Consider the following 27,504-nt stretch of genomic DNA (forward strand, 5'->3'; position numbering starts at 1 on the left):
TCAATTGTCCTTTTGCTGTTGCCATACCATCATCGTCGGCCAGCATTTGTTGTCAAACTGCATTTGGTATGCAGTCACAGTCGTTCCAGCGTCATTTTAAGCACGACATACCACTCATGCTCTCGTCGCCATCCGTTGTCGTCATGCCATCAACGCTACGGTGGCGCTTCAGCATGTTCATCACTTCCGTATCCTCATCCCATTCTCGTCATATCGTCGTCGTTATACCACTTTCGTCAGTCCATCAGCATCATTTCTTGTTCTTAATTTTATCGTAATCTTGCTGTTGTCATTCAGTCGTGATTATGCCAGCGTCTCCATTGCTTCGTCGTCACACGAATGATATTAGGCATCCGTTGTCATACCGTCGTCGCCATGCCTCTTGGTCGTGCCATCGCGTCATTTCAGCTTCGTATTCGGTTGTCGTCATAACATCGTCCTCACACCACCGTCGTCATACAGCCGTCCTTTCATTGTCCTCCTGTCGTTTTTACGCTGTCGTCGGGATACCATCGTTATAATTTAAGAATCGGAATGTCATTCTTGTTATGCCGTCGTCGTTGCACGCATATGTCGTTCGATCACTTTCGTTCCTTATTTGTCATTTCATCACCAATTGGTCGGCGTCATACAGACATCGTCATGTATCATGCCCATGGGCGACCTTGGCAAGGGAGTGCCATAGCAATGAGACCTGATATCGGAGTATTTAGCACACAGCCAAAGCATGCAACGTCTCAGAATTGCCACTACAGGTGTTTAAAAAATTTGATTTCAGGGACATGGTAGTTGCTACAACGCTCGATTGCTATTCGCATTATCGTCGTGAGTGATTGCGATATCAGGTCTGCCGTAATTTTTTTTTCACTTCTATGCTACAGACGACACAAAATTCTACCGCAGCGCCGTGCTCGCTTGCTCTGCATATCCGTGACAAGACTATACTGTTCGAGATAACTAAGGCGCGGGCAAAGCTAAATACAACAGCTTGAAGCAATGATGAATTCAGAAAGCTGACGCGCAAAGACACATGTTCTCACACAAAGAACCAGTCCAGTCTATGCGTTTTTCTGTCGGAGTGTTTTCCTTTTGCTTAGCTTTGAACATGCCGTATCAGGTTACGAACAGCTGCCAAACTGTACTTTTTGAAGTTTATGCGTGTACATGTTACCCTGATCCATGAAAATCTTAGAACGTGGCACCAGCAAAGGCTTAACATTCCTTCGGGTAAGTGCAGCAAGCTCATGTGTTAGTAGTGTCTTTGTATGCCTCTAGTGCCAGGCTGCTTAATGCAAATATCTTCTCCAAATGGCACAATCAGGCTCCGGAAAACTCAGCTTTTGGCGATTCCTTTATAGTGACAAGATTGATGGGGAAGGCGAACTTTGAGTAGGGCGTAAGTAGAATCGGAAGCATCGATTATTGTACGAGCGCCTGAGAAGCGGTGTGGTTGCGAACCAACTGAACACTCTCTTCGTCGACCTATCACTGGTTTTGACCGGCTGTTCGTGCATATAATTTTTGGTAAGAGGAATCAAGTTTAAGAGGCACTACTCACAGAAAGAAAAGTATGTTTACAATCACTAAGCGAAAGTTACAAATTGAGGATAACGGAGATAAAATGACGCATATAATATGACTGTCACCTGGTCATAGCTTTTGATGGCACCACTCAAGACCGGGTCGCAGTCTGTGTACCAGTAAACGAGGGCCAAAGATGTTGCAAGGCCCAGAGTGAAAAAGAAAAACGCCAAGAGAGGGCCGCCGATGGCTATCCTGCAAATGAAGATGGGGAATGGCTGTCGTAGAGGTGAGAATGTTCTTTCTGCATGGTATATTTAAAAAATACACAAGCGTAAATTTGTATTTTTATAGCATTTATGGAATGCGCTTTCTAGGCTTGCAAGGACTGCGACCGCGAAAAACGGGCATAGAAAAACGTCGCAGTTTCGCCCGGAAGCATAAGCATCAATTGCGATAGCAAATTAGTAGACTGCTATAAGAAGCAAGGATGGTAGCTTTACCGGCTGTAAAAGCTTGGAAAAGGACATTCGCTCACTAAGTGAATTAACAAGCATGGTATGAGTGCGCATAAACAAACATTGAAGACATCATATTTGATGACCGCGGACACTCACTGTCGAAACACTGGCGTGAGTAAGCGCGCCAAGAACAGCGAGTGAAGTGACCAACGTGAAGTCTATCGCTTCAACGCAAACAGAGTGCTGAGAACAAGCAGCATGCGCAAAGCTACGAGCCGTCGACGCACCTAGGCTCTGTCCTCTATGCAGATCGCTGTCAAGACATGGCCGCGCGACTGCGTGCAGCGGCCGTGTAGGCAGTTGGAGCCGGAGTGGAACGCCGCCCTCTTCACCCCTGGTGCCTCACAACGTTGGGTGCCTCGCGCGCGACGGAAGACGGCACGACTTGTGCCCGCTCTCATCCCTTCTGCACGGGCGAGACTGAGCCGAGATCGTTGGCTCTCTTTGCACGCTTTCACTCACACATACAGCGAAGGGCGCGCGGCGACGGTGTTATCGCTCTTGCACTTTATATGGAACACCACGGTGACGGCGACAGTAGAAATGCACTGGAGTGTACATATAATTGCTATCGCAATAAAGCAGCAAAATAACAATTAATTTTGACTTTACAAACTTCCCGATCTATGTGAATATAGGGGCCAATTTGCAGCAACCATCACACCAACATCTTGCATAATAGCAAATTAGTTTGTGATATTTAGATTGGTCAAGTCCTGCTGCAATGAAGCTGCACAGTTAAGAGTGGTTGCCTTCGGAAGACAGGGCTCTAACGGCGGCGGCGACGATCACCTGGGAAGATTTCGCGTCTGAGCCGGTGCTTGGGACAGCGTGAAGACGAAGAAGAGGCTGATTCAGCGGAAAAAACGACCTTAGACCTACAGATAGAGAGAGAGAGGCCATAAGGGAGGAAGGCAGGGATGTTAACCAGGCTGAGCCTGGTAGGCTACCCAGCACTGGGGAAGGGGGAAAGCGCATTGACACAGGAGCAAGATGAAAGAATTTCACAGTTTGCACTGTTACACACACAAGAAACGCAACAATTTTCATGAAATGCGCGAGCGCCTTTGTGGCCTTGAACATAGCAGACGCACGAGGCCATGGGCCCAAGATCTTCTCCTCTGTGAAAGGCCGGTCGTCTAAGCGCCCAAAAACTGTCCGAAGGGCACTTCTGTCATCTTCGTATGTGGGGCAGGCAGTCACACCGGAGATGTTTGGTCGTTACTTCGCCGGCACATGTGCTGCAATCAGCCTTTTCTCCCGTTCCTGTGCTGCCCTCTGTCGCCCGTTACAAGATGCGTTTTGAAAGGGTGTCCTGGCTTTGTGTACGTGAGCCCATATTAAGTGTGCTTCGGTTGTGCGTTTTGTGGATCAGGAATAATTATTTATGGCTTCTTTGAGGCAGCATGTCATTCTTGGAAGTCACTTAGCACTCACTGACTACTGGGTGTGCGCTGTTGTGCACACAGTGCCCCTGATAAAGGCACGCTGAGTACCGTCTGCTGACGTGGCAGCCTTGGAGTTTGATGTGGTGGATGTTGGCTCTTGCTCCTCGCTTTTGTATTTCTTTTGCACGATCATTAGGGATTTCGCATACTCAAGAAGTCTTCGAACGCAACCATCCGCGTCGTATTTGCGAAAGCGGTGCGTTTTTCATCGACATCTACAGCCACCCATCGTTGTTAGCTTACGATATTGTGGAAACAGCGCATCGCTTATGTGAAATAACGTCAAAACGTAGCAACGCAGATATCTGCGCATGTGAGCTGCGTTCTTCCACCCTGAGAGTAGTCAATATGAGCGGCCCAGCCACTTATACAACGGCTACTGTGGTCCAGACACATATATTACAGGCTGTTATTACTGATTCTCGCTTCTCTTTCACTTCAAAGCAGGGTCGCGAAGCTACCCTGCTTTGTCGAATATGGCTAGGGTTGGCGTTCACCAAGTCTTTTGCTTTCCGAATCGGATGGGCCGACGACGCCTCGTGTGATAACTGTGGTAACGAGGAGACTCTTCAGCACCTTCTCTGTGAATGTCCTCGCTATAATTTACAGAGACCATCGCTCACAAACGTGATAAGGCGCTTTGACCGAAGACCTCTAAAAGAGGAACTTATAATAAAATTCCGCCATCACACGCCATCGCAGCATAGGGGGATGAGGGCACTGTTGCAGTTTTTAAGGGCTACAGAATTGGACAGGCGGCTGTAGCATGAACAGATGTGCATAGTGCTGCAAGTGCTACTGTGCTGTGCGGTGACAGTGTGCGGCGACAGTGACCAGTGTGATTGTAAGTCCGTGCTCCTTTCTTTATCTCTACTTTGTTATCACTTTACCTCCCCCTTCCCTCTTTCCCCAGCGTAGGGAAGCAAACCGGATCTTCCCCTCTCGTTAACCTCCCTGCCTTTCCCCTTTCCTCTATCTCTCTCTCTTTCACTTCAGCATACGTACAGTTGGCGCGTGCCATAGAGTATTATTAGGGAAAACTGTGCTCGGCATGAGCGCTGACATATAGGCCGTGTTGTTCTCTCGTAAAAACGCGCATGAAATCACAGACGCTGTTGGTAACCGAGCCAGACGGTTGTTTGAGCTGCCCAACCGACTTCACTGTCTCGGGTTTCTCGTTTGACGCTGAGGTAGACAGTGCTTCTCTTGAATTAAGAAATGTGTCAGCATAACAACACGTACAGAACCACTCCTCTACGTATCGAATGCGACCGGCAGCCTTCGGGAACATTGACGCACATACACGTGTTGGCACAGCGCTGTGTCGCCGCTTGCCGCTTATTGTGTACGCACTGTGCGAAGTGAGCAGTAGTTGATATCAAATCGCTATATTGCCACAACTCAACTATAAGAGTAGTTTCCTTCATCGTAACTGCTTGCTTTTATGATCACGTCAATCGGTAGAGGGTGCACGAACTTGACGGGGCCAGGCCTAACTCAACCTTCGATAAAACCGATCAACATTGGCTCAAACTTAATGTGCACGGCTTGAGGTGACTGAAGCTTCTGCATTTGACCTTCGAAGGCATGTTTCGATTCAGGCATGTTTGGAGCGTGATTACTTATATATACAAGCGAAGGTGCTGCGGCTATCGCGTTGTTGGTTCGACGGCCCATGGGGTTGGGTTAGGAAGAGTGATCATGGTCGGCACGCTGATTTTATCGGTGCCGTCGTCGAGCAGAAAACCACTCGCGGTACGACAAGTCGCGCCCATCGCCTACGTCTTGGTCCCCCTATTATAATAATATGGTCTCAGCGACACACTGTGCACAATAGTTGGCATCAGCGTCTTGTGGGTCTCGCACCGGCCCAGTGTTACCGCGCCTTAAACGAGTACGTGAAGTCAGGCACGCGCTACCGCCACCAGCAAGAGAGGGCCGACGCTGCAAGAAGATTTCGTCAGAAGCGCAATGTTTTTGAAGTGTCATCCCTGTGTAACCCGGGGTTTATCAACAAATTCGGCTGCCATCATTGCAAGGCGGCAACAACGTGGTTCACGGTGCAGTCCGGACGAAGCCTTGGTCGCTTTCTGTCTTAAAGTGGAGTTTAGGCTACGCACATCTTAGGCACCGCACCGGGACGTAGAGTTATTACCAGTGGAGTTCACACGGCACGAGTCTTTGCTGCAGTGCGTGTGCGGGCGCTTTTTTTGATACTTTCTTCGATACAAGGCCGCGCGGCGGCGCACGCGTCCCTTTCAAAACGTTTCGTGACTAACCCGCTAGGGGAGGCTGCATGCACCGTCGCGCCATGAAATAGGCGGATTGGGGCTGTCCGCCTTATACTATCTCGCATTAGCGTGCAACATGCGCTCTTGACTTTCATAGTGAATAGGTTATTAAATCGAGGCTTTCTTTGCCTTTTACTTCGACGCTCCCACTGCTGCTGTGGCTGCTGCCGTCCGGCACATCGCGCCGGGAGGTGGTTCAGAGTGTTTATATACATGGAAGAAGCGCGACAGAAAAGAGACGCGAGGAACTCGTTTGGACGCACCACGTCACATGTGCAAAATACCCTCTGGAGCTCCCGGGTCGTTACCACATTAGCCTTCTGACAGCTGTAATTACCCGTGACCCCTGCAAGCAGTTGCTTTTCTACCAACGTGCTACTCCAGAAGGTAGCTAAATAGAATGGAAGAAAGAAGGGGTAGAGGAGACATATAATAGGTAGAAGCGACGCAGCCGCGAAACGAGTCGTGAAACAGCCTTGCCACTCTTCGCACGCAGTTCCCATAGAGATACAGGGGGGGGGGGGGGGGTAGGGAAAAGGTGACGTGAGAAGGCAAGGAAACGCTCGATAAACTTAAGTTCAAGGTACAGCTATTTCAGAAAAATAAAAGTATGCAGATAGGTCTTGCGGACAACTTACGCAAGGCTTCCAGAAGCAGAGCCGCACTAATTAAAGCGCACCGCAGGGTCATAGGCGGCACAATGGAAGCGATCGCACGTCAAATCAACACTTGTGTGCCCGCCGCGATAGCTTTGCGGCTATGGTAACGCTTTTCGACGGCGGCGGAATAAAAAAGAAAATTGGCAGTAGCTTAGCTCAGCTATGCAAGGATATACGTAGCGAAAGCTAAGGTATAGCATGGCTAGCCTTGGTTAATCTTGATTGCAAATCCTTTGTACTGCGTCAGCCGACTTCACACTATGTCCTAAAACCGTAGAGGCTATGGCGTTGTGCCGCGGAGCCCACGATGGCGCGATCAAATCCAGGCCTCGGCGGCGGCATTTCGCAGGGGGTGACATGAAAAACGCACGTGTAGAGGACATATTAAAGAACCCCACCTGGCCAAAATTAAACACGAGTTCTCCTCTACCGAAGTCTTCTTTTACAACGTGCCTCATAATCATATCGGGGGTTTGCTACGTAAAATTGGAGAATTTAATTAACGTTTAATGGCCGCAAATTTCTTAATTGTATCGCACCACCAAATCCTACGCAGTCTTTGAGACTACAGGTGTTTCCCTCCCTCTGGCACCTAGCTTGTCATTCTAATATGATCGTTGACTACGGTGCATTCGAGAGCAGCCACTACACCTTGCATTTCTTAGAGACATGTACCGGATCAGAAGTCATATATACCCGCCGTGGTTGCTCAGTGGCTATGGTGTTGGGCTGCTGAGCACGAGGTCGCGGGATCGAATCCCGGCCACCGCGGCCGCATTTCGATGGGGGCGAAATGCGAAAACACCCGTGTGCTTAGATTTAGGTGCACGTTAAAGAACCCCAGGTGGTCAAAATTTCCGGAGTCCTCCACTACGGCGTGCCTCATAATCAGAAAGTGGTTTTGGCACGTAAAACCCCAAATATTATTATTATTATTAGAAGTCATATATAAGTTATTTTAAAGTGAAGCTTGCTTTGGATCTTTTTCGACATTCCCACTGCTGCTGCTGCTGCTGCTGCTGCTGCCGCCGCCGCCGCCGCCGCCGCTGCTGCTGCTGCTGCTGCTGCTGCTGCTGCTGCTGCTGCTGCTGCTGCTGCTGCTGCTGCTGCTGCTGCTGCTGCTGCTGCTGCTGCTGCGGCGGCGGCGGCGTAGCATCGGAGGTAGTCCAGAGCGTATGTATACTGAACAGCAGCGCGGCTGAGAGGGAAGGCGACGCGAGAACGTCGTTTGGATCTTAGCACGGCGTCGAATATGCACAATGCCCTCTGGAGCTACCCAGGCGTCGTCAGCTTAGCTTCTTGACAGCTGTAATTATCCGTGACCTACCGCGAAACCATCGCAGAAAGTGCAACGCTAACCTTTCTATGAACGTGTAAGTCCAAGTGGAAACCATTATAGAATGGTGAGTGGAAGGGGAAGAGGAGGCAGAGAAACACCTGTAGCCTCGAAGACTGCGTAGGATTTGGTGGTGCGCTACAATTAAGAAAATTGCGGGCATTAAACATTAATTAAGTTCTCCAGTTTTACGTAGCAAATCCACGATATGATTCTGAGGCACGTTGTAAAAGAAGACTGCGGTAGAGGAGGACTCTTGTTTAATTTTGGCCAGGTGGGGTCTTTTAATATGCACGGTGCACGTGCGTTTTTTCGTGTCACCCCCTGCGAAATGCCGCTGCCGAGGTCTGGATTTGATCGCGCGTTCGTGGGCTCCGCGGCACAACGCCATAGCCTCTACGGTTTTAGGACATAGTGCGAAGTCGGCTGGCGCAGGACAAAGGTAATCGCAGATGTTGCCTGAGAGAAGCCCTGGTCCTGCAGTGGACGTGCACAGGTTGGTGACGGTTATCACGGATGCAATGATTGTACTAATAATACCGTTTTTTAAAGGTACGAGGCGTCCAATAAAAAAATGATGCAGATCTCACGCACTGTGGGAATCGATGTAAGTGAAGCTCTCTGTGCTGTTTGCTTTGATTCAAGATATTTAGCGGTGATGTTGACGGCGATTGTTTAATTTCTTCAACGGTTTATACAACACAAGAGCGGTGAGTTGATGTTAAACGTTACCTTGCGTGCACCACTGCTGTTTGTCTGCGTAGTACACAAAGGGGGAGATGTTTGAGGCGAAACAGGTGTCATCCTAAGAAATTGTTCCAAGTGGATCCGCCTAGCGAAGTCCAGTTCTAGAATTTGTAGATTGCAATATGTGTTATAAGATAATTAGCTAAAATTTAATTAATGCATTATTGTTAATTAGTCGATTTGCATTTCAATTTTTTGTGCAAGTAGTTTCTGCCGCTTCGAGTAGACCACCTCATGAACTAGAATTGAGCTTACTACCACAGGCAACCTTCAAAAAAATTGAAAGCGTTCGCTGAAACAACCTGTATATAACGAGGCAAGTTAACTCGCCTGAATTTAGAAGCAGATTAAATCGCCATGGATGCTGATGCTTGCTTTAGAAGCTGTCTATGGCATTTGCAATTAAAGAATAAGGATTTTGGCGCATGCGCTTAAATTATGAAAGAGTCAGCATTCTCTTCTTGATGCAAGTGGTGTTCCCAATAAATGTTCCTTGTTATTTTTTTTTTGCTGTTGAATAAGTGATAATGCTAATAAGCAGCTGTTCGCCGATGCGCGAGGCTGAGGATATAAGTAAACCATGGTAACCGAAAAGAGATATTATTGAAAGATAGCGCGGGGTCCTTGTCTTTCACTTGACTTCTAGCGTCCTCGTCGGTATGCGCTACAATAACAGTATTTCAAGTCGCACATTCACTAGGGTTTGAAAATGAAGAGGCTGGGATGGGGAAAGACTACAAGGCGTTGATCAATCGAAATATTTAACTGATTCCTGTAGCACTCTTGCAATTGACACTTGCAACTGAGGTCTCCAGGCGACTATGATTCGTTCGTTCTGAGTATATCCCAACTTGCCTCTTTGCTGTCTGATTCTTTAGAGGGACCACGACACTCTAGGGAGTCTTTTTAGTTCTGTCAACAACCTCTCAGTAAGTCAGCTATGTTTGTGCTTCTGGCTGACTTGTGACGGGCCAGGGAAGATGCTCGACACAATTAGTAACTTTCAGTGCGGCACAGAACACGCACACAAGCTAATTCACGAAAAGGTACACAAAGAACGCTGACCAAATTTTTGCATGGCTAAGTTATGAACCATACTTCATTTCTGAAGTCATTAGCAGTGCTGTGAAAGGTACGACGTGTAAACAGTAGTTCCTGGCCTAACTACCTGATGATAGCTTTATTTTTGCTTTGTACATAGTATGTTACAGCGATACGTGACAGCTTGGGGCCTTTCCGAAGGCATGTCGCATGCCGCGAATTAGGCAGCCACTGAGCAGACGACGCAGCAATGATGAGCACAAGTCGAGGGGCATCCGAGCTTCTTATTCGCTAAAGAGTCCTGCAGCTTCCGCAGTGCTGAAAACGACTTGTGAAATGGAGCATAGGTTCGGTTACCAATCGCCGTCCACGCGCGTCGCGTCACAGTGCACGAAACTACCGAGCACAGTTTTAGGGCGAAGGCCCGGATGCCTCAAAAACGCAGAGGGAAAGAGAATTCCAGCTTCGACGCCAGATGTGTGACGCGCCATTTAGGAAGGAGTCCAAGGGATGAGAGCTTACGTACCTGCGCGCATCTCGCAGTGTCTTGGCCGCCATAAATCTCTGCACGGCCATCTGATCAAATGCGGTGCGCACCAAACTGAAGGGCACAGCGGCCGCTAAGCCACTCCACAGGTTCTCGTCACTCGTGAAGTCAACGTTCGTCCTGAAAGGCAGGGCGAGCCATCAACAGCAACAACTAACAGCAACAACAATGTCCGCTATCGACAACGGTGTTGAACGATTCCCGTTGTTGTCGTCCGGTTCACATACTCGTGAGACCTGTTTTATCCTATAATTCCCATTCCTTTTAAAGATCTAAAAAAGAAATCCAGCAGGCCGGTACTGAAGTATTCTTCCCGGATGCGTAATTAACTCTAGGAATTGGTTCAGTACCAGTTTTTGTGTAAGACTTTATGAAAATTGAAGCTAATTTGACCATGACATTTCTATCGTCTAAAACGACGACATACACTCTTAAGGTGCGTTTTGAATACTGTGACAGTACAAAAATCCAGAATGTAGCCTCAACGTGTCAACCAACCGCACAATATTATGGCTTTATCTGAGGGTTTAGGTAAGGAAAGATGGCTTTTCCTACAAAAATCATCAGAGTGCGATTACTTTTTCTTAGCATATTGAAGCGGTGTCTCAAACATCCGATCAAAGTCTGGAAGAAATTTACTTTTTTTGACATTCGCACATGCGATTCTATAATGAGAAGCAATCTGAAAATGCATTCTGTCATTGAGCTCTGTTCAGGACAGATCAGAATGTAAGAAAAAAGAAAGCTGTTTCTTGGCTGCTAACTGAGCTTTTTTGAAGATAGGTAGCCTGGTACGCTTCCCGGCGTTATATCTGAGAGAGTTTCACTTCCGAAAGGGCCCCTGCGAGGTCGTTTTCGAAGCAGGGCCGTCAGCGGGCGAATTACGTCAACTGTTGTACTTCTCGGACGGCCGTGGATGGCGGGGAACATTTTTTTAACGAGGAGCCTAAGACAACTGAACTTAATGTTTGTAATTTGCTTTGTGGTCAGCTGCAAGAGCCTCGATTTTCCAATAATTACGCGTTTCACACAATAGGTACAATTGGACGACTTCTACAAACAGATTTTCAATGTGCATTTGTAACAGTAGGTGAACATAGTACAGGTATTTATCGACACGAAGGACACAACTCATCGAAAAGTGTCTTTAAACCCTATTAAGGAAAATTCTCTGTAATCAATACCCATGTGACTGGTACACGTCCTTGAATAGAACAACTCCATATCCGAGCCACACCGAAGGCACTCTTAACTAGAATGAAATCAGTTCGCAAACTGAGTGTGACATTTGCCTGTATTACGTCATGCGTCATAATTTAGTGTCCTTTTAATCGCTTTTACCTTCTAGTGTGTACAGTGCTTGCTCGTAAGTTGAAGCGTCAACCGTGACAACGCTGGCCTCGGTGTTTGACTTCTAAGTTTAATCTATCTCAATGGCGATAGCTGCATGCGGTGACTTTCGAGGCAAATTGAAGTGATGATTTTGCAGAGAAGAACAGCACGGGGGATTTCTCAAGAAGCTTGTACCGCTACATCTCCCAATGTCTTAATGCCTTTAACCAGCTAGGTTGACGAACCATTTGCCGGAGGGCGGCTTCATCGTTGCACATTTAAAAGAGTCCCCGACCATGATGAGCATGGCCTATCCAGGACGATAACTGGTGACAGGGCTCACCCATTTTCTTGTGTCAATGATGACGAGATAATATTGAAAGACGAATGATCTATTTGGGTAGATATAGTGATACGTTGACGAATTCTGGCGAATTGATACCGGGACGAAGTTTTTTCGTTTAAAATCTTCAAAAGCAATCATTTCGCTCACCGCTATAATTTAGCTCACATTTCGCGGAAATATCGCGTTTTATGGCAAGGATCTTTCAGTAATATTTGGCACTCTTGCCTAGTGTCTGAAGGAAAAAATCTGAAGTCAGTTTCGTCTGCGCCCTTTGCTGTAAAAAGCGCCCAGGTAATGGCGGCTGTCATGCCGTTTAGGAGCTTCCAGCGGCGGCGGAACTTGCAGACGATGGCTTTCCATAGTAGCGTCCATTACCATCTGGGTGGTGCGAGGTATACGTCACGAGGGGCGTACACCAAGGCGATTTAGTGTCTTCTTTTTCTCCACAAATGAAGAAGGATTGTGAAGTGCAAGGGGTTATACCGAATTAACAGGATAATTAAATGCGACCTGTTGCGCTAAATTTGAGCAGAATGTAAGCAGCAGTAGGACATCTTCTTTAATGTTGACAGGCACTATGTATATGACCCGAGCTGCTTCCCGAAGCGGTCTCTCTAAAGTGACAATGAATGACGACGCGTTTACCTTTCCGTCTACGAGCATGCGTAAACCAAGGGCTACAGTTCTGGCCAAGAAATCTTCATGTGACGTTACCCGTATGGCAAAAAAGCACGATGGTCGATATTAGACAGAGAATAAGCGGAAATGCTCAAGCAGAAAAGTCCTACGTATCGCTGTTGTCAGTGCACGCGGCTGCATAGTGTATAACACCGGAACCAGGGGTGGCCTGTGAAGGTGGGCTTCGAATGTATGTCCCTCTATACGTTTTCCACGTTTAGCTTTCTAGTGCTACATTTTCAGTTGGCGCTCAGTTTGTTAAAGTTTTCACCATTCCCGGCGTCGCAATTTTCTGATGGTGAAACCGCTGGCGAACCTTTCGACGAAACTACTTTTCGGACCACTATTGCGTGCTATTTTGTAAACACGTTAGCTACTATAGGTCTGTGCACTATATTAGATTCTGTCTTTTAATTTATGGTGCGTGGAATGCGCTACCTTCCACACATTTGTTTTCATTTCTTTCGAGATGTTACTTTATTCTGTGTATCCCTCTTTTTTTACCTTTGTTGCAACGCTAAGCTTTGCCTATGATTTACTTGTCGGGCCTTCAGTTAGCCTTTGGCTACAGGTTTGACAAGTTCATGTTTACTTGTTTCGCAATAACATTAATAATTTCCAATCTGATGACAGGAGCCAAGTTGCTTGAAGTGTTTAAAAGGAAAGCGTAGTTCAATGTATATTGGTATGTTCGAGCATTGCTGCTTACGATATATTTATAGGCTACATTAAGTGGGAATGTCAGCGGGATGTATGCTTCGGCTAGTTGATTCGAGGTATGAAGTAGCAAAGCAGCGCGAAAGACATCGACGAAAAAGCCGAGTCAAGACATGCAGGCGCTGACTGACAACTTCCGCCCCTGCATCGGTCTTGAGTGTTTTCTTTCCTCGGGCATTCGAGCTGCTTTGATGTAATAGTGAAAACGCAAAACGAGGAGAGAGCTACAGGGGTTAGGTAAGATAGTGAATATCCTGTGCGTGCCAGTGCTACTGCTTATCGTCTATTACATCTTATGCCGCATAATAAATCGGCTTTTCAAAGGCGTGGCGGTTGATGTTTAGCTATGAAGAGTGTTTGAAAAAAAGAGAACACTTCGCGAACAGAAGCAACAAAAGTACATTATATCGGATCAGAACTGACGTCAGTAATTTATATATTCCGTATATATTTCGGTGCGATTCCAATGATTACGTTGTATCCATAGAGAAGGAAAAGAGCACGACTTGTTAACAAATGAACAATAGGTTTCTGCAGCACGATGTTGGAAGTGTAGCCTGTTTTTGTGGGCACAGGTTCACCCAATAAAAGCTAGTTTTGTATTCCACCGTATTGCTGCTTTCTTCACCGTCACTACCACGTGACATTATAAAAAACAGTGTTACTATATGATTATGTTAATGTGGGAATTTTAAAGCACTTTAGGGCATGGGTTTACACAGAAACCGTAATGTTACCTAATTTCTTGTCGCGGTCTTATGCTGTACAGATAACTTGTTAAACTGTAATACTAACGAAAGCAACACAAGACGTCAGGAGCAACATACGTTGTGAAAATAGGAATTTTAGGATATTTTGACAGCATTGTAATGCTGGTGTTGGCAGTCATCTACTGCATTTACTGAGAAACATTAAAATTCTTTCGGAAAGACAATTATCGTTTGCTGTCGTACCAACTTTATTATTCATGTGCACAATGTGTTTCTTTCTTTCTTTTTCAAAAGATAGATTAGAGAAATATGAAGGATTACACGATGACAGAACAATTTTTTTAAGACTGAGTTTTTTTCTTTTGCAACTGGGCATGGTACCTTAAAGCTTAATTTATATTTCGGCACACTCACATTGTTATGAACGCTATGTGACTGAAATGGGATAGTGAAGAACTTTTTCAACTTTGGACACAAAGAAAGCCTTAACGTTTCTCGGTATTTCAGACAATTGCGACAGCAAATGTACACATGCTTGTAAACTCATATGCAGACAAAAAATACTAATTCGACGCATTTACTTGATCTTATATGAAGTGAGGCCTAGTGAATGGGTTAGTGAAATTGTATAAAAGTAAGCTCGATGCTTAGAATGCGTTTTTAATCCTGGGCAACGTAAAGTCTCGTGCTCTGTTCATTTTGTTGCACCCCTTAAGCTTAATACTATAAACTCACCCAGTCTTTATAGGTATGCTCTACAGCGCTCAGACGCTACGTCGAAATGCAAAAACCAAACCAGGCGGACACACAGCAGCAAACTCTACTCAGCCGTGTCATGAAGACGAGGACTACATAACATGCTTGTAGAAAGAAGAATGGTGATCAGTTATATGTATAAATAGTACGTATGACACATACATGATTTTATTTCATTTAACTGGTTGATTTGATTAATTATTCAATGTGATATACTGCAGCAAGGGCGCATTATGGCCAAAGAGCGCCATATTAATTATATGGCTTCTCGAGCAGCATAATGTCCGAATGAAATTGCATATAAGCGTGGAGGCTGACTGTATGCAGATGCTGCGACATCGACTTATGAAACGTATCTTCCACAAGCCATCATTCAAAGTATTAAGGTTGGTCACTTAGCTTCCCAGCCCTAAGCAGCCTATCGTGGACTGTCTTTGCTAAAGTGCACGTTCAAATACTCATCCGACATCCACTGCTTAAGAAAAGTTGACAAGGACTGCGAGCGCATCGTGTACAACCTTCATCTCGAATAATAACGGATAAGGAAAGGCCGTTGCATACCGCTAGTGCCTTGGTTCTCATCATCATCATCATCATCATCATCATCATCATCATCATCATCATCATCATAACCATCATCATCCTGGTTACGCCCACTGCAGGGCGAAGGCCGCTCCCATACTTCTCCAACAACCCGGGTTATTTACTAATTGTGGCCATGTCGTCCCTGCAAACTTCTTAATCTCATCCACCCACCTAACTTTCTGCCGCCCCCTGCTACACTTCCCTTCCCTTGGAATCCAGTCCGTAATCATTAATGACCATCTGTTATCTTCCCTTCTCATTACATATCCTGCCCATGCCCCCCCCCCCCATTTCTTTTTCTTGATTTTAACTAAGATGTCATTAACTCGCGTTTGTTCTTTCACCCAATCTGCTCTTTTCTTATCCCTTAACGTTACACCCGTCATTCTTCTTTCCATAGCTCGTTGTGTCGTCCTCAATGCTCGTTGCGTCGTCCTCCTTGGTTCTCAGAATGCGTCAAATCTAAGAAAGCAATGTGCCCTCATCTTGCGTTAAGCGCCACCACCCGTGTAGAGGACAGCGTCCCGTAGGTATAGTCGTCTCAATTACTGAAATCGGTTGAACTACTTGGTAGAGCTTTGTCGTCTTGTTAGTGGTTATCGTTGTGTAATGTCACAGTGAAGGAATAGTGTCTAAGATCATTGTTACAACAACATATCCAAGAAATACGAACGGAGCGAAGCGACTATCAACATGCGCTGTTGTTTAAGCTTTATTGCTTCCTCTCGCTGATCAAGAAACGCAAAAGTGGTGCTAAGGACTCGTGGTCTGGTCACTTATATTGGCAACTTAAGGTTTGCCCCGCTGTTGAGTAGGGAACCGCGGGAAGTTCGCTTGGTCATAAGTAATGCAGTGCTGCAGGAAAAAGCGCACGTGGTAGCAAGCTACGTCCGGGTGGGCCTTAACAATCTCTGGCGCATTTCTGCTAATCTTGTGAACAGTTTCAGATTGTCTTAATTTCTGCTAGATCCGGAATAGTGAAGTTCCCAGCCGAGAACCCGCATCCCTTTAATCTCAGTAATTATCAACGAACCAATCTTAGGCTGTAAGACACTATCATAAACTAGTTCAGTGTCCAGTTTGTTGGCAATACGGAAAAGCCGTTGAGCTGAAAGCTTTACTTCGAAATTCATGTTGCATAATGTTTAGAAACGTGGCTCATTTGACAAGAGAACCAGACGCACACAACCAAACGGAGTGTCATCATGCCAAAGGCGCCACAGGAGCGTACACTTTTTCTCTGCTCCAGCTAAAGAAATCCTGGTTGAACAACGTAGGCCTAATTCTGAAATTATGAGTAGCTGAACCCGACTTTATGCATGTGCGTACGACTGATTAAATTTCTGCGATATATACAACGCAATGACACGGAAATGAAAAACGGCGCCTGCTGCACAACAGCTACGTAAACGGCAATCGACGGTGGCGCAACAAAGTAAAGCTGTCTCATAGTTGGAAATTTAATTTATCAGAGAGAACCGTACACGCACGCGGCCGTCAAATATGGAAACAACAACAGTTTGCACGGGAACATTTACGCCATAAAATTGCTCACCGGAAGATGTAGTCCGCAATGTTGATATCGCTTATTGGTTTCAGAGCCGGGTTGACACTTCTTGAGTCGTATATGACCTTTCCAATGATGATAAAGGGAGAAGAAAACATCATGAATGCTTGTGCAAAGTCAGCCCAGACGACACTGCGGAGTCCACCCTGTGGAATTAAAAAGAACCGTTATAAGCGATGGAATTATTCAAAAGTTTCTATAGTGTAACGCAATAATTTGTAAAGGAACTCTAAAATAGGGTGTCTCAGTATTGAACATCCGACCATTTCTTTGTCATGAAAAAGTGGTATGACATTAACGTAATTATGCACGTTAAGATATTATTGGCCATTACTTGTTGATGCAGGCAGTCAGGTAGCATTCTAACTGCGACTAGTGCTACGTCTATATGAAAGCGCTGAAATGTCAGCGTTGAGATGACCATCACGGCCATTGCATATGCTCCACCATTCTGGAGGTGAATGAAAAAATAATAAATACAGTTTGAACAATTGCATTTATATTGATATATGCATATTGCGTGTTTCTTGTGGACGATGCACGCGGGCGCCCTGACGAAGACGACGAACGCTCTCTGGCTCTCGAGCTGTCGGCTGAACTGGCCAGCGCTCCATTATCCTATGTAAATATACTTTGTAAATAGCCTCCAGTTCTTACTCCCTCGTTCGTGTAACGTTTTGGTGGAGGGTTCCGTTCCGCGTCCTCGCCACGGAGCTTCGCAGTAGTCACACCGTCCTGCTTTCCGCCATGGCTCCCGGAGACGAGACCTCGTCTCCTTCTACTCCTGCAACCCCGCCAACAACGTACGTTACGGTTACCAGCCCCCGCGATCCTGGGATATTCTGCGGCCAAGATAATGTCGACGTTGAGTACTGGCTCAACCTGTATGAGCGTGCTAGCGAAAACGACCGCTGGGACCCTACCATTATGCTAGCCAATGTCCTATTCTACTTGGGCGGAACTCTTCGTGTCTGGTTCCGGACACATGAGGACGAGATCTCTAGCTGGGATGCTTTCAAAGAGAAGCTGAGCGACCTCTCTGGAAATCCCACCGGTCGGCAGCTGGCTGCTAGAAAAGAGCTTGCTACCCGAGTTCAGTAAGTCGTATGTCTCGTACATACAAAACGTGCTCGCTCTTTGCCGGAAAGTCGACAACAAAATGGCGGAGGTTGACAAAATGGGCCACGTACTCAAAGAAATCGAGGACGACGCTTTCAACTTGCTGCTTTTTAACAATGTGTCCACCATCGACGTCCTTGTGAAGGAATGCCACCGCTTTGAGCTCGCCAAAAGCGGCCATGTCATTCCACAGTTCTCCCGGCTCTCTAACATGGCTGCGACGTCGTCTTGAGTCGATCTTGCCACTTCACCACCCTTATATGAGCACGTCAGACGCATTGTTCGCCGCCAGCACGAAGGTACCAGTCCTGCGCCGTTCAATCCATGCCCACTTGACCCCACCATTGACCAACCAGCCCCAGCGATCTCTCTCATTCAGGCAGTTGTGCGGCATGAATTTGGTTTCCTGCTGCCTACTCCGTCTCCCGACCTGATGCCTGACCGGTTCCCACAGCTATGCCTCACAGCGTATGTATTCCCCTCCAAGATACCGCAAGCCTATCTAGTGGAGAACTCCGGACGACAAGCCCATTTGCTTCCGTTGCTTCCGCATTGGCCACGTCGCAGACCACTGTCGCACCTCCTGGACGTCGCCATGTTCAAGCTCCTTTTCCCCGTCTACTCGCCCATAGGCCGACCCACGCCGTTACTCGCCTCCCCGTATGCCTGCTACCACCGACGTGTGCGTCGATGACAGTCGTGCTGCTCGCGGGCCGTCACTTCAACGCCGTCGGTCCCCGTCGCCCCAGGCACGCCGCTATTCGTCGTCGACCAATTATGAACCCTCCCGGACGGAAAACTAGACCGTGCAGCGCCTGGTGGTAGTGCTGCATTATCTCCGTCGTGTCGAAATCCTCCACTGACGCTCCCAACGAACCAGAACTTCCTTCATGTCCACGTCGACCATTTCTTTTTGACGGCGTTAATAGATACTGGACCCGAGCTGTTCATAATGAGTTGTATGTAACCTGCGTCGTCGACTGAGGAAGGTTCCCACGCCTCCTACCACTCGACCTGTACGCGTGGCCGATGGTAGCACTGTTGACGTCACTGGAAAGTGTACTTCGCGTGTCAGTATCGCCGACCTCCACTGTTCTTTTTACAGTGCTGACCAATTGTCCCCGTGACTAATCCTCGAACTCGACTTTCTTACGGCGCATTCAGCTTTGACCGACTGTTCTGCCGGTACCCTTTGCCTCGAACTTCCTCTACTCGCGCAAATTTGTACCGAAGTGCTGAACAACTTTAGCACGACCGTCTTCGTCCGCCTGCCACCTAAAACCTTGAATTTCATCGATTTACTATCACCTTTTCCAGTGCCCGATAGTGATTACGTCGCCACAACTGTTCCTGATGTCCTTTTGATGCGCAATATCACTCTGCCCCCCTACGTTGTCACCGTCGCCTATAACCGGACATGTCTCCCCGTCATCAATTTTGGTCTGACAAAGGAAGTTCTACCCCAAGGCATATGAGTTGCAACGCTGCGTGCTATAGGAGATGATCACGTCACCACGTTTTTAGTGGACGTCTGCTCAGATTCTTCACCATGTCCACAGGATGCGATTTGGCCTGACGCCACATTTCGTCCCATGATTGCTGCGGACCTATTGCCTACACAAGCAGCAGCTCTGTGTCGCCTTTTGGTTTCGTACCACGACGTCTTCGACCTCAACAATCGCCAGTTGGGCCAGGCTTCAAGTGGTTAGCATCACATAAATATTGGTGATGCCAGTCCTGTTAATCACCGGCCATATCGAGTTTCTGCTTCAGAGCGTAAGGTTATTCAAGTTGAAGTGAACAAGATGCTTGCTAAAGATATTGTTGAACCTTAGTCAAGCCCTTGTGCGTCGCCCGTGGTACTTGCTAAAAATAAGAATGACACACGGCGTTTCTGCGTAGATTATCCCCATCTAAACCGCATTACTAAGAAAGACGTTTACCTCGTGCCTCGCATTGACAACGCCCTCGATTGTCTCCACGGTGCCAAATACTTTTCATGGATAGACCTTCATTCTGTTTACTAGCAAATTTCTGTGGATGAAAATGACCAAGAGAAGACCGCGTTCGTCACCCCTGATAGTCTATATCAATTCTAAGTTATGCCATTCGGTCTATGCAAAGCGCCAACAGCGTTCGAAAATATGATGGACCTTGTTTCAAGGGTTCAAATCGTGAACATGCCCTGATGCCTGCACGACATTCTCCTATTTTCACCTACATTTGAGTCGCACCTTGAGCGCTTATCAGCTGTTCTTCAAGTCTTCCGTGAGGCTGGACTAAAACTAAATTTATCGAAGCGTCACTTCGGTCGTCGGCAGATTACAGTGCTAGACCACCTCGTCGACGCTTCCGGTATTCAACCATACCCGGAAAAAATTCGCGCCATCACATCATTTCCTGTACCTCAATCTGTCAAAGGCATCCGATGTTTTGCAGGACTCTGCGCCTACTTCTGCCGCTTCCTTAAAGATTTTCCAGAAATTTACCGACTGCTTACTCATCTTCCGAAGAAGGACGTGCCGTTTATGTGGGGCCCCGCTCAAACTGCTGCGTTTGCCCAGCTCACCAACATTCTCACCACACTGCCTTTACTGGCCCACTTTGACCCGTCCTCATACAGAGGTGCGTACTGATGCCAGTGGTCACGGTATCGGAGCCCTATTAGCCCAGCGCCAACAGGATCAAGATCGTGTTATCACCTACGCTAGCAGCCTCCTCACAGCAGCGGAGTGCAACTATTCGATTAGACATCGAGAATGCCTGGCTCTCCTCTGGGCGGTTCCCAAATACCTCCCGTACTTGTATGGCACGCACTTCTCTGTAATCACGGACCCCCACGCACTCTGCTGGCTTTCTTCGCTCAAGGATCCTACCGGCCGGCTTGGTCGCGGGGCTCTGCGGCTGTAAGAATATTCCTATGCAGTGGTGTACAAGTCGGGCCAAGAACATCAAGACGCAGACTGTTTATCACGCTATCACGTGGACGAACCACCCGCCGACCTTGACCCCGATGCCGACGCTTGCGTTTTCACCGTTTCTCAGCTGCTACACGTTACCGGCGAGCAACGCCGTGATGCCACCTTGCGCGCCATCATTGGTAGCTTGGAATCTTCGTCTTCCGATTTGCCCCTTCACCTTCTTTGTCATCCGGGACGCTGTGTTATACGGCCACAGTGTACGCCCCGATGGCCTTGCCCTACCCCTCGTCATTCCTAAGCACCCTCCGGTCACCTGTTCTCCAAGAACTTCACGATTTACAACGGCAGGTCACCTTGGTGTCTCCCGCACCTATGACTGGATTCGCCGAGGCTTCTTTTGGCCAGGCCCTCTCCGTCCGGAAAAGCGTTGTGGAAAGTGAGAAATGCCAGCGCCGAAAAACGCCATCCACGTTTCCTGCCGCGTGCCTTCGACCGCTCGACATTCCTTCGGATCCGTTCTTTCGAATTGGTTTGGACTTACTTCGGCCTTTCCCTCTATCCACGTCTGGCAACTTGTGGGTCGCTATGGCGACAGATTACGCCACGCGCTGCGCCATCACCAGAGCTCTTCCAACGAGCTGCGCCACAGGTGTCGCCAATTTTTTATTACGCGACGTGATTCTGCAGCATGGCGCTCCACACCAACTGCTCACTGACCGTGGTCGGACATTTCTTTCTAAAGTCATCGTCAACCTCCTGCAGTGCTACTCAACCAAGCACAAGCTATATACGTCTTACCATCCACAGACTAATGGTCCCACGGAGCGTCTGAATCGCACCCTCACAAACATGCTTGCAAAGTATGTCTCGTCCGACCATACTGATTGCGCTACACTATGTCACTTTTGCATATAATTCTTCGCGTCATGACACTGTAGCTTATTCCCCGTTCTTTCTGTTGTTCGGCCGAGAACCCGCATTACCACTGGACGCATCCCTTCCATCCGCCGCAGCAGAGACCCGCAAGTACCTACTTGACGCCATCACTAGGGCAGCCCAAGCACGCGAAATTGCCCGCGCTCGCCTGCTGACCTCGCAAGAGAAGCAACGGCGTTTGTACGATCGCCAACACAGAGCCGTCCACTTTTCGCCTGGATCTCTGGTACTCCTGTGGTCTCCGACTGGTCACGTTGGCCTGACAGCAAAACTCTTGTCTCGGTACACAGGCCCATATCGAGTGCTTCGTGCCGTGACCCCAGTTGCGTACGAAATCGCCCCAGTCAGTACCAGTGCCTCATCTGCCCCGAATTCCACTGACGTTGGTCATGTCGCGCACCTCAAATCATATTACTCTCCTGTTAGCACCGATATTTAGACGCACCTGGACGGTGCTTGCGCCGCCGGGAATAATGATACATGCATATTGCGTGTTTCTTGTGGACGATGCACGCGGGCGCCCCGACGAAGACGAAAAACGCTCTCTGCCTCTCGAGCTGTCGGCTGAACTGGCCAGCGCTCCACTATCCTTTGTAAATGTGATGTGTGTAGTGCGCGACATGGTGCGGTGATCAGAAAGGACGGAAGCAGACGACAAGGAGTGCGCGCGCCGAGGCGAATTCCGTGCTGGAGGGAAAACGACAACGCCGAAGAGCGTCCGGCACGTGAACGCGCGGCGCAAGAAAAGAAAACAAGAAAATGCCAACAAATTAGGAGAAACCACGGAGCATCAGACAGCCAATCAGAACACGACAAATCGGCCAGAGCGGAAAAAAAAAAGCGTGGTGCGCTGGCAGAAGGGCGTAGACGCCGGGAGAATTCCAGGAAGCGACGCCAGGAGAAGGTCGGCTACCGAACCGGGAGTTGAAGACGGGCCGTCAGGTTCCGGACCCGAGCCACCAGGACTTCACCCGACCGGGGCCTCCTGCCAACCCGTTCCTGCGTGCCGCCAGCTGCCCAAGGCCGGCGAGCTTCTGTGCCCGTGGGCAGGACGAGAGCAGTCGGGCTACAGTCCCGAGCTCTACGCTCAGCTGCCCGGCCAGAACGCCGCCGCCGTCTGCTCGTGCCGCCAAGCCGCCTGCCTCTATCTTCAAGCCAGAGCAAGGGCGCTCCGGTGGTCCGGTCAATCATCCCATACGCCGACCTTTGGTGAGACCGGCGCAACTCCTTTCATCAACTTGTCGCCGCGTCTCCACGTCGAGACTGTAATGCAGCCCTGCCGTCCTGGGAAGCCCGGACACACGCACTGGTTAACGGTTTTGTCCTCAATTGGGTTCTCTTTGAGGACAAAGCCTTTGAGTACAAGAGGACCTTTGAGTACAAAAACTTTGCATCACCGAAAATATACTTTGTAAACAGTCTCCAGTTCTTAATCCTTCATTTGCGTAACAATATGACCATTGTACGCCCATGGAATAATGTTGCCTTTGCATAGCCTCCTTGCCTCCATGCATACAGTTGTGTAGGCGTTGTGGGGCTGCTACTGTTATCAATTGTGGATATTCGTTATGAAAAAAAAATGTGAAATTGTCTCAGTTTCTGACAGTGAAGCAACACCGCAGTGTGCTTTGTAATTATTCGAGTACTTTATTCCACGACGAAATAAAGGTGCAGTTTGCAGTGGATATCGATTGTTCATTTTGGCATGCATCCCAGCCACTGACAACAACCATTTTGTGAATAAAACATTCTGTAACGTTCCTAAAGAAGCCGTATCTTGGCAAATTTCGACGGAACAGTTAATATTTCTGACACAACCTTATAGCACGGGCAAGACAAAAAACGATGACTCGTCATTGTCACGCAGCAAATTGTCAGTTATAGATAAAATGACAGAAGCTTAGTTCAAAAGGCCGCAGGATCAAGCGCAAGGGTGAATAGCGAAGCAGGGTTTGGATACGGGCCAGCTGGTATTCCATTGCAAGCGTCACATACAGCGCCTACATCGACAGGGATGGGTTTCTAGTTGTCCGTGGCGCGGAATGCGGCTGTATTCCGCTCTTTTAAAAGACCAATATCCTAGCTAGGTATCCAAGTAAAAAAACTAGACTTATCATTGAAGCAGCAGCGATCGCTAAAGGTAACTAGGTTAGTAAGCCGTCAATTACACTAGCAGATAAAAAACCTGCTTTTATAAGGTCACATATGTGCGCTCGCTCATCTTAATGAGGCGGTCATGATTCCTCTGAATTTGTAATGCGTGGTCATGCTGGCTTCGTTCTTTGGAGGGGGCGCTTTTGTCATGGTGTCATGGTATATGTGCTTGTTACTCATGATAAAATTCAGTGAGTGCTTGTTTTTGTTGTTCTTTGGGTCCCTCTGCCCATGTACGCGCTGTAAGTGATGTTTGGAGGGAATAATGTAGCAAGTTCGCATTTTCGAGAAACGAGCGCGGTGCGCGACGTTTCATGTAGCTGGCTCGAAGTATGCTGGCACACGTAATGCTTAAGGCTGAAGATGGTAGGTATGCAAATGGTAAGCTTTATCTGCGTATACCATTCCATAGATGCCATTCGAAGACCAGATGCGATGCGAGGTAGGTGCCTTAACTGGCGAGCCAGCACCAACATCTCTGCGCTTAGTTCCAATGGCTGGAAAAGGGTGTTTATGTGTTTGTGCAAACGCATCATTGCAGCTTTGAATCACTTGTAGTTTCGATTTGTGGTGGCTTACCAGCTGCGAAAAGGTGGGAAATTGCCATAATGAAGCCTACAGTTCTGAAATGGTTGCTGAAATCATAGCATCAAACTATAAAGAAATGTACCTAGAAACAGAAAGAAACAATGAACAAAATTTCCCAATTGCTCCAAAGACGGTTACAATGCTGCCGCCCTTTTACTGTGCCAAGGTATGTACAGTGAAGACGTAGACGATCTTGAGTTTTCTGAGAAGGTTAAAGAGAAGAGGAACTGAAATTAGCCTTCATCTGCTCTCAAGTGGGAAACCTCATTATCTGTTGCACTGTAGCCATTTCTCTTCCCTCCCAAGAAACTCAGTCAGCAAGGACACTTTGTCCCTGTAATTCTGAAAGTATGATATGTGTAACGCTGAATTGGATGACTCAGAATTCTGTTTAAGCTCAGGAAGTTTAACGCAAAGCCTATACAGTTGCGATTTGAATTTGCTGAAGTGAAGTTTCAGGTGGGGATAGTTCAAGGGAGCAAGAAAAACAATTAGTATAGTAATTGGGATATTGTAAAATATTTCATTGTTCTTCTGTATAAGTTCCCTCTCCATGGCGGGAAGTGAAGGGTGGGCAAGTTGTTCCATTTATTTTCCTGGATGTGGCTTTGTGTTTCCGAAGTACAGGGATATAAAAGATGGCCTGTCTGACCAAAACGTTTTTGCTACTCCTGTGTGGAAGCTGAATTTCTGGGCATACTCATGCTTGCGTCATCTGCTAAAGTACGCAGACGACATCTCGATATGCGTAATCGACTTAACACTACAGCCTCCAACTCCGTAAGCCCATTCGGAGTTTTTATCCGATGATTCTCATACGCACGTCACCGTAACCGTCGTTCTCGAATCCGCACTGAGTGAACAAAAGCGCCACCGCTCGAGTCGTGTATGCAACTGTGCTTGAGTAACCGTCACAGACCATTAAAAAAAGTGCAGTTCATACATAACAAATGTCTAATCGACCCTGGGGATAGGATCAAGCCGAGAAATTATTTAAAGACAATATTAAAACTGCTGCTGCCGAGTTTGTATGTGCGATATATTTTTTGATGCATGGTGCTGAACATCCTAAAACAACAGAGACGCTATTAGACACGCGTGCTGGAGGGCTCTGCAGTAATGTCGACACGAACGTTCCTACATACCAAGCCCGTAGAAATGCGACCTCGTCGGCCGGGAACCGAACTTTCGACCACGTCCAGAGCATGCATAGCCACTGATGATATTCACAGCGACCGGTGTTGAGAGTGTCTGCTTACGAAGCTCAATCTGAGGAAGAGGCAACTAAAGTTCTACCATTCTTATTGAAATGCCCAGTCTCTCGTCTTTGTCGTTTTTTTTTGCTTTCAGTTCAGTTTTGTTTATTTCTATATATGGTTACAAACAATGCTGAATGTGAGCTGGGCCCTTAGAAGTACCGCTAGTTCTGGGCCCATGCAAATGAGCCCGAAACTCCATTGCAACTCAGGCTAACAGGTAATGTGATTTGTAAGTACAGATTACGCTAACAATGCTGTTAACACGATATCAATGAAATTAAGAGAAAAACCAGCAGTAGCGAAATCCCCTATATTACATTATTAAAACATACTGATTATGAGTTATAGCTTGCTTGTGAACATACAAAAATGTTGAGCTATGTTTTATCATCTTCTGAAGCTTATTCCATATATTCGTTGCAATGTAGGCTAACCGTACAAATTGCTCACAGGTGGTATGTGTAATTTTTTTTTTCAGTTGTGTCCTAGTACGTCTGTGTCGCGTGATGAAAATCGTACTTGGAGGAGGTTATCGTCCGAAAGTATCGGAGGAACTGAGCACGCTGTTTTGAAGTCCGTAACAATGAGGGATTAACTAAGGTTGGTTTTTTTTAAGAATAGTGGTTCTGTGTGTTAAAAAGTTCTGTGTGTTTCTGAATCGTGGTCAATCTGTGCAATTACTCGATGGGACCAGAGGCACCCACCTCGACCCCTCAGAGATGTCAGGAAAAGAGCGTCGAGCGAAAGAGTGTGCCTAAATACCACCGTAAGTGTACAGAAGAACAGCGTACATCCAATAAAAGGACGCACTACATTAAAGTACTTTTGCAGGTTCTATAATATAGGCAGAATATCAGCATTGTTGTTACCAGAGCTGTGTACACAGTTCCCGCCAGGCCGATACAAATGTTCGAGTAGACCAATGGAATGGGGCACACTGAAAAGTAAGAGAAAGACAAGAAGTACAGTAAGCAAGATCATGCCGTCGAGCGCAGAACAGAATTGATGAACGTATGAAGTATGAAGGTTGTCGCTTTTCTCGATCCCCTGCGTTGCGACAGCCCGCGGTGTTAGAAGCCTCGGAACTTGTTTCTTCCCATTCCTGCCACGCTACGTGCGTCACGCTTGTTGCTCGAGATTTGCTTTGTGGCTAAAACGTTGGTGCGGCGAATGTGACGAATGTAAACCTTCCTTTCCACCTCCCCAGCCTACCACAACCATCATCACGAAATATCTCAAAGCAGGTGCTGTACTTTTAAAAATGAATTCCGCTAAATCCAGCACATCCAGCCTAGAACTAAAAAGCTAAATGGCTGCTACCACGAACGACCAGCGTACTGTACACAGCTTTGATGCTGAGTTTCGGAGACGCGAGGAAACGCAAACTTTTCGGAACTTCGATGGTTTCAATGCCTTGGTCGTTCGCTTTATGCCTAAACACAGTCTTGACTTCGTTGCTCATCACAGGACCGTTCATTTAGTTTTGGGTGAAAGCTAAACCACACATTTCCAATGAGACTACACAGGTATACGAGAGAAAAAAAAACAGAGCACTTGGTCTCCGAAATCACCTCTATAACACTGTAATACCCAAATACATTTCAGCAACAAGGAAAATGAAGCTTGTTTAACTTTATTTCTCCTTATAGAGAGTGTATTCCACACACACACAAAAAAAAAAAAACAATCAACTGTTATCTTTAGCAATGCATAATTCGTATAGCA

At 47.2% G+C, this 27,504-nt stretch overlaps 1 protein-coding gene across 1 annotated transcript; it reads right to left on the reverse strand.

Moving 5' to 3' along the window:
- LOC142574824 (sodium/iodide cotransporter-like) lies at window positions 1-26,713 on the reverse strand. Its single transcript, XM_075683830.1, has 5 exons — window positions 26,649-26,713; window positions 16,791-16,948; window positions 10,091-10,231; window positions 1,647-1,776; window positions 1-57 (listed from the first exon to the last, which is right to left on the reverse strand). The coding sequence occupies exons 2-5, from the start codon at window positions 16,901-16,903 to the stop codon at window positions 1-3; spliced, it is 441 nt and encodes a 146-aa protein (XP_075539945.1). The 5' UTR covers window positions 16,904-16,948; window positions 26,649-26,713.
- Window positions 26,714-27,504: the final 791 nt, after the last annotated feature.

This window comes from Dermacentor variabilis, chromosome 3 (assembly GCF_050947875.1).
Source record: "Dermacentor variabilis isolate Ectoservices chromosome 3, ASM5094787v1, whole genome shotgun sequence".
NCBI classification, from domain to species: Eukaryota; Metazoa; Arthropoda; class Arachnida; order Ixodida; family Ixodidae; genus Dermacentor; species Dermacentor variabilis.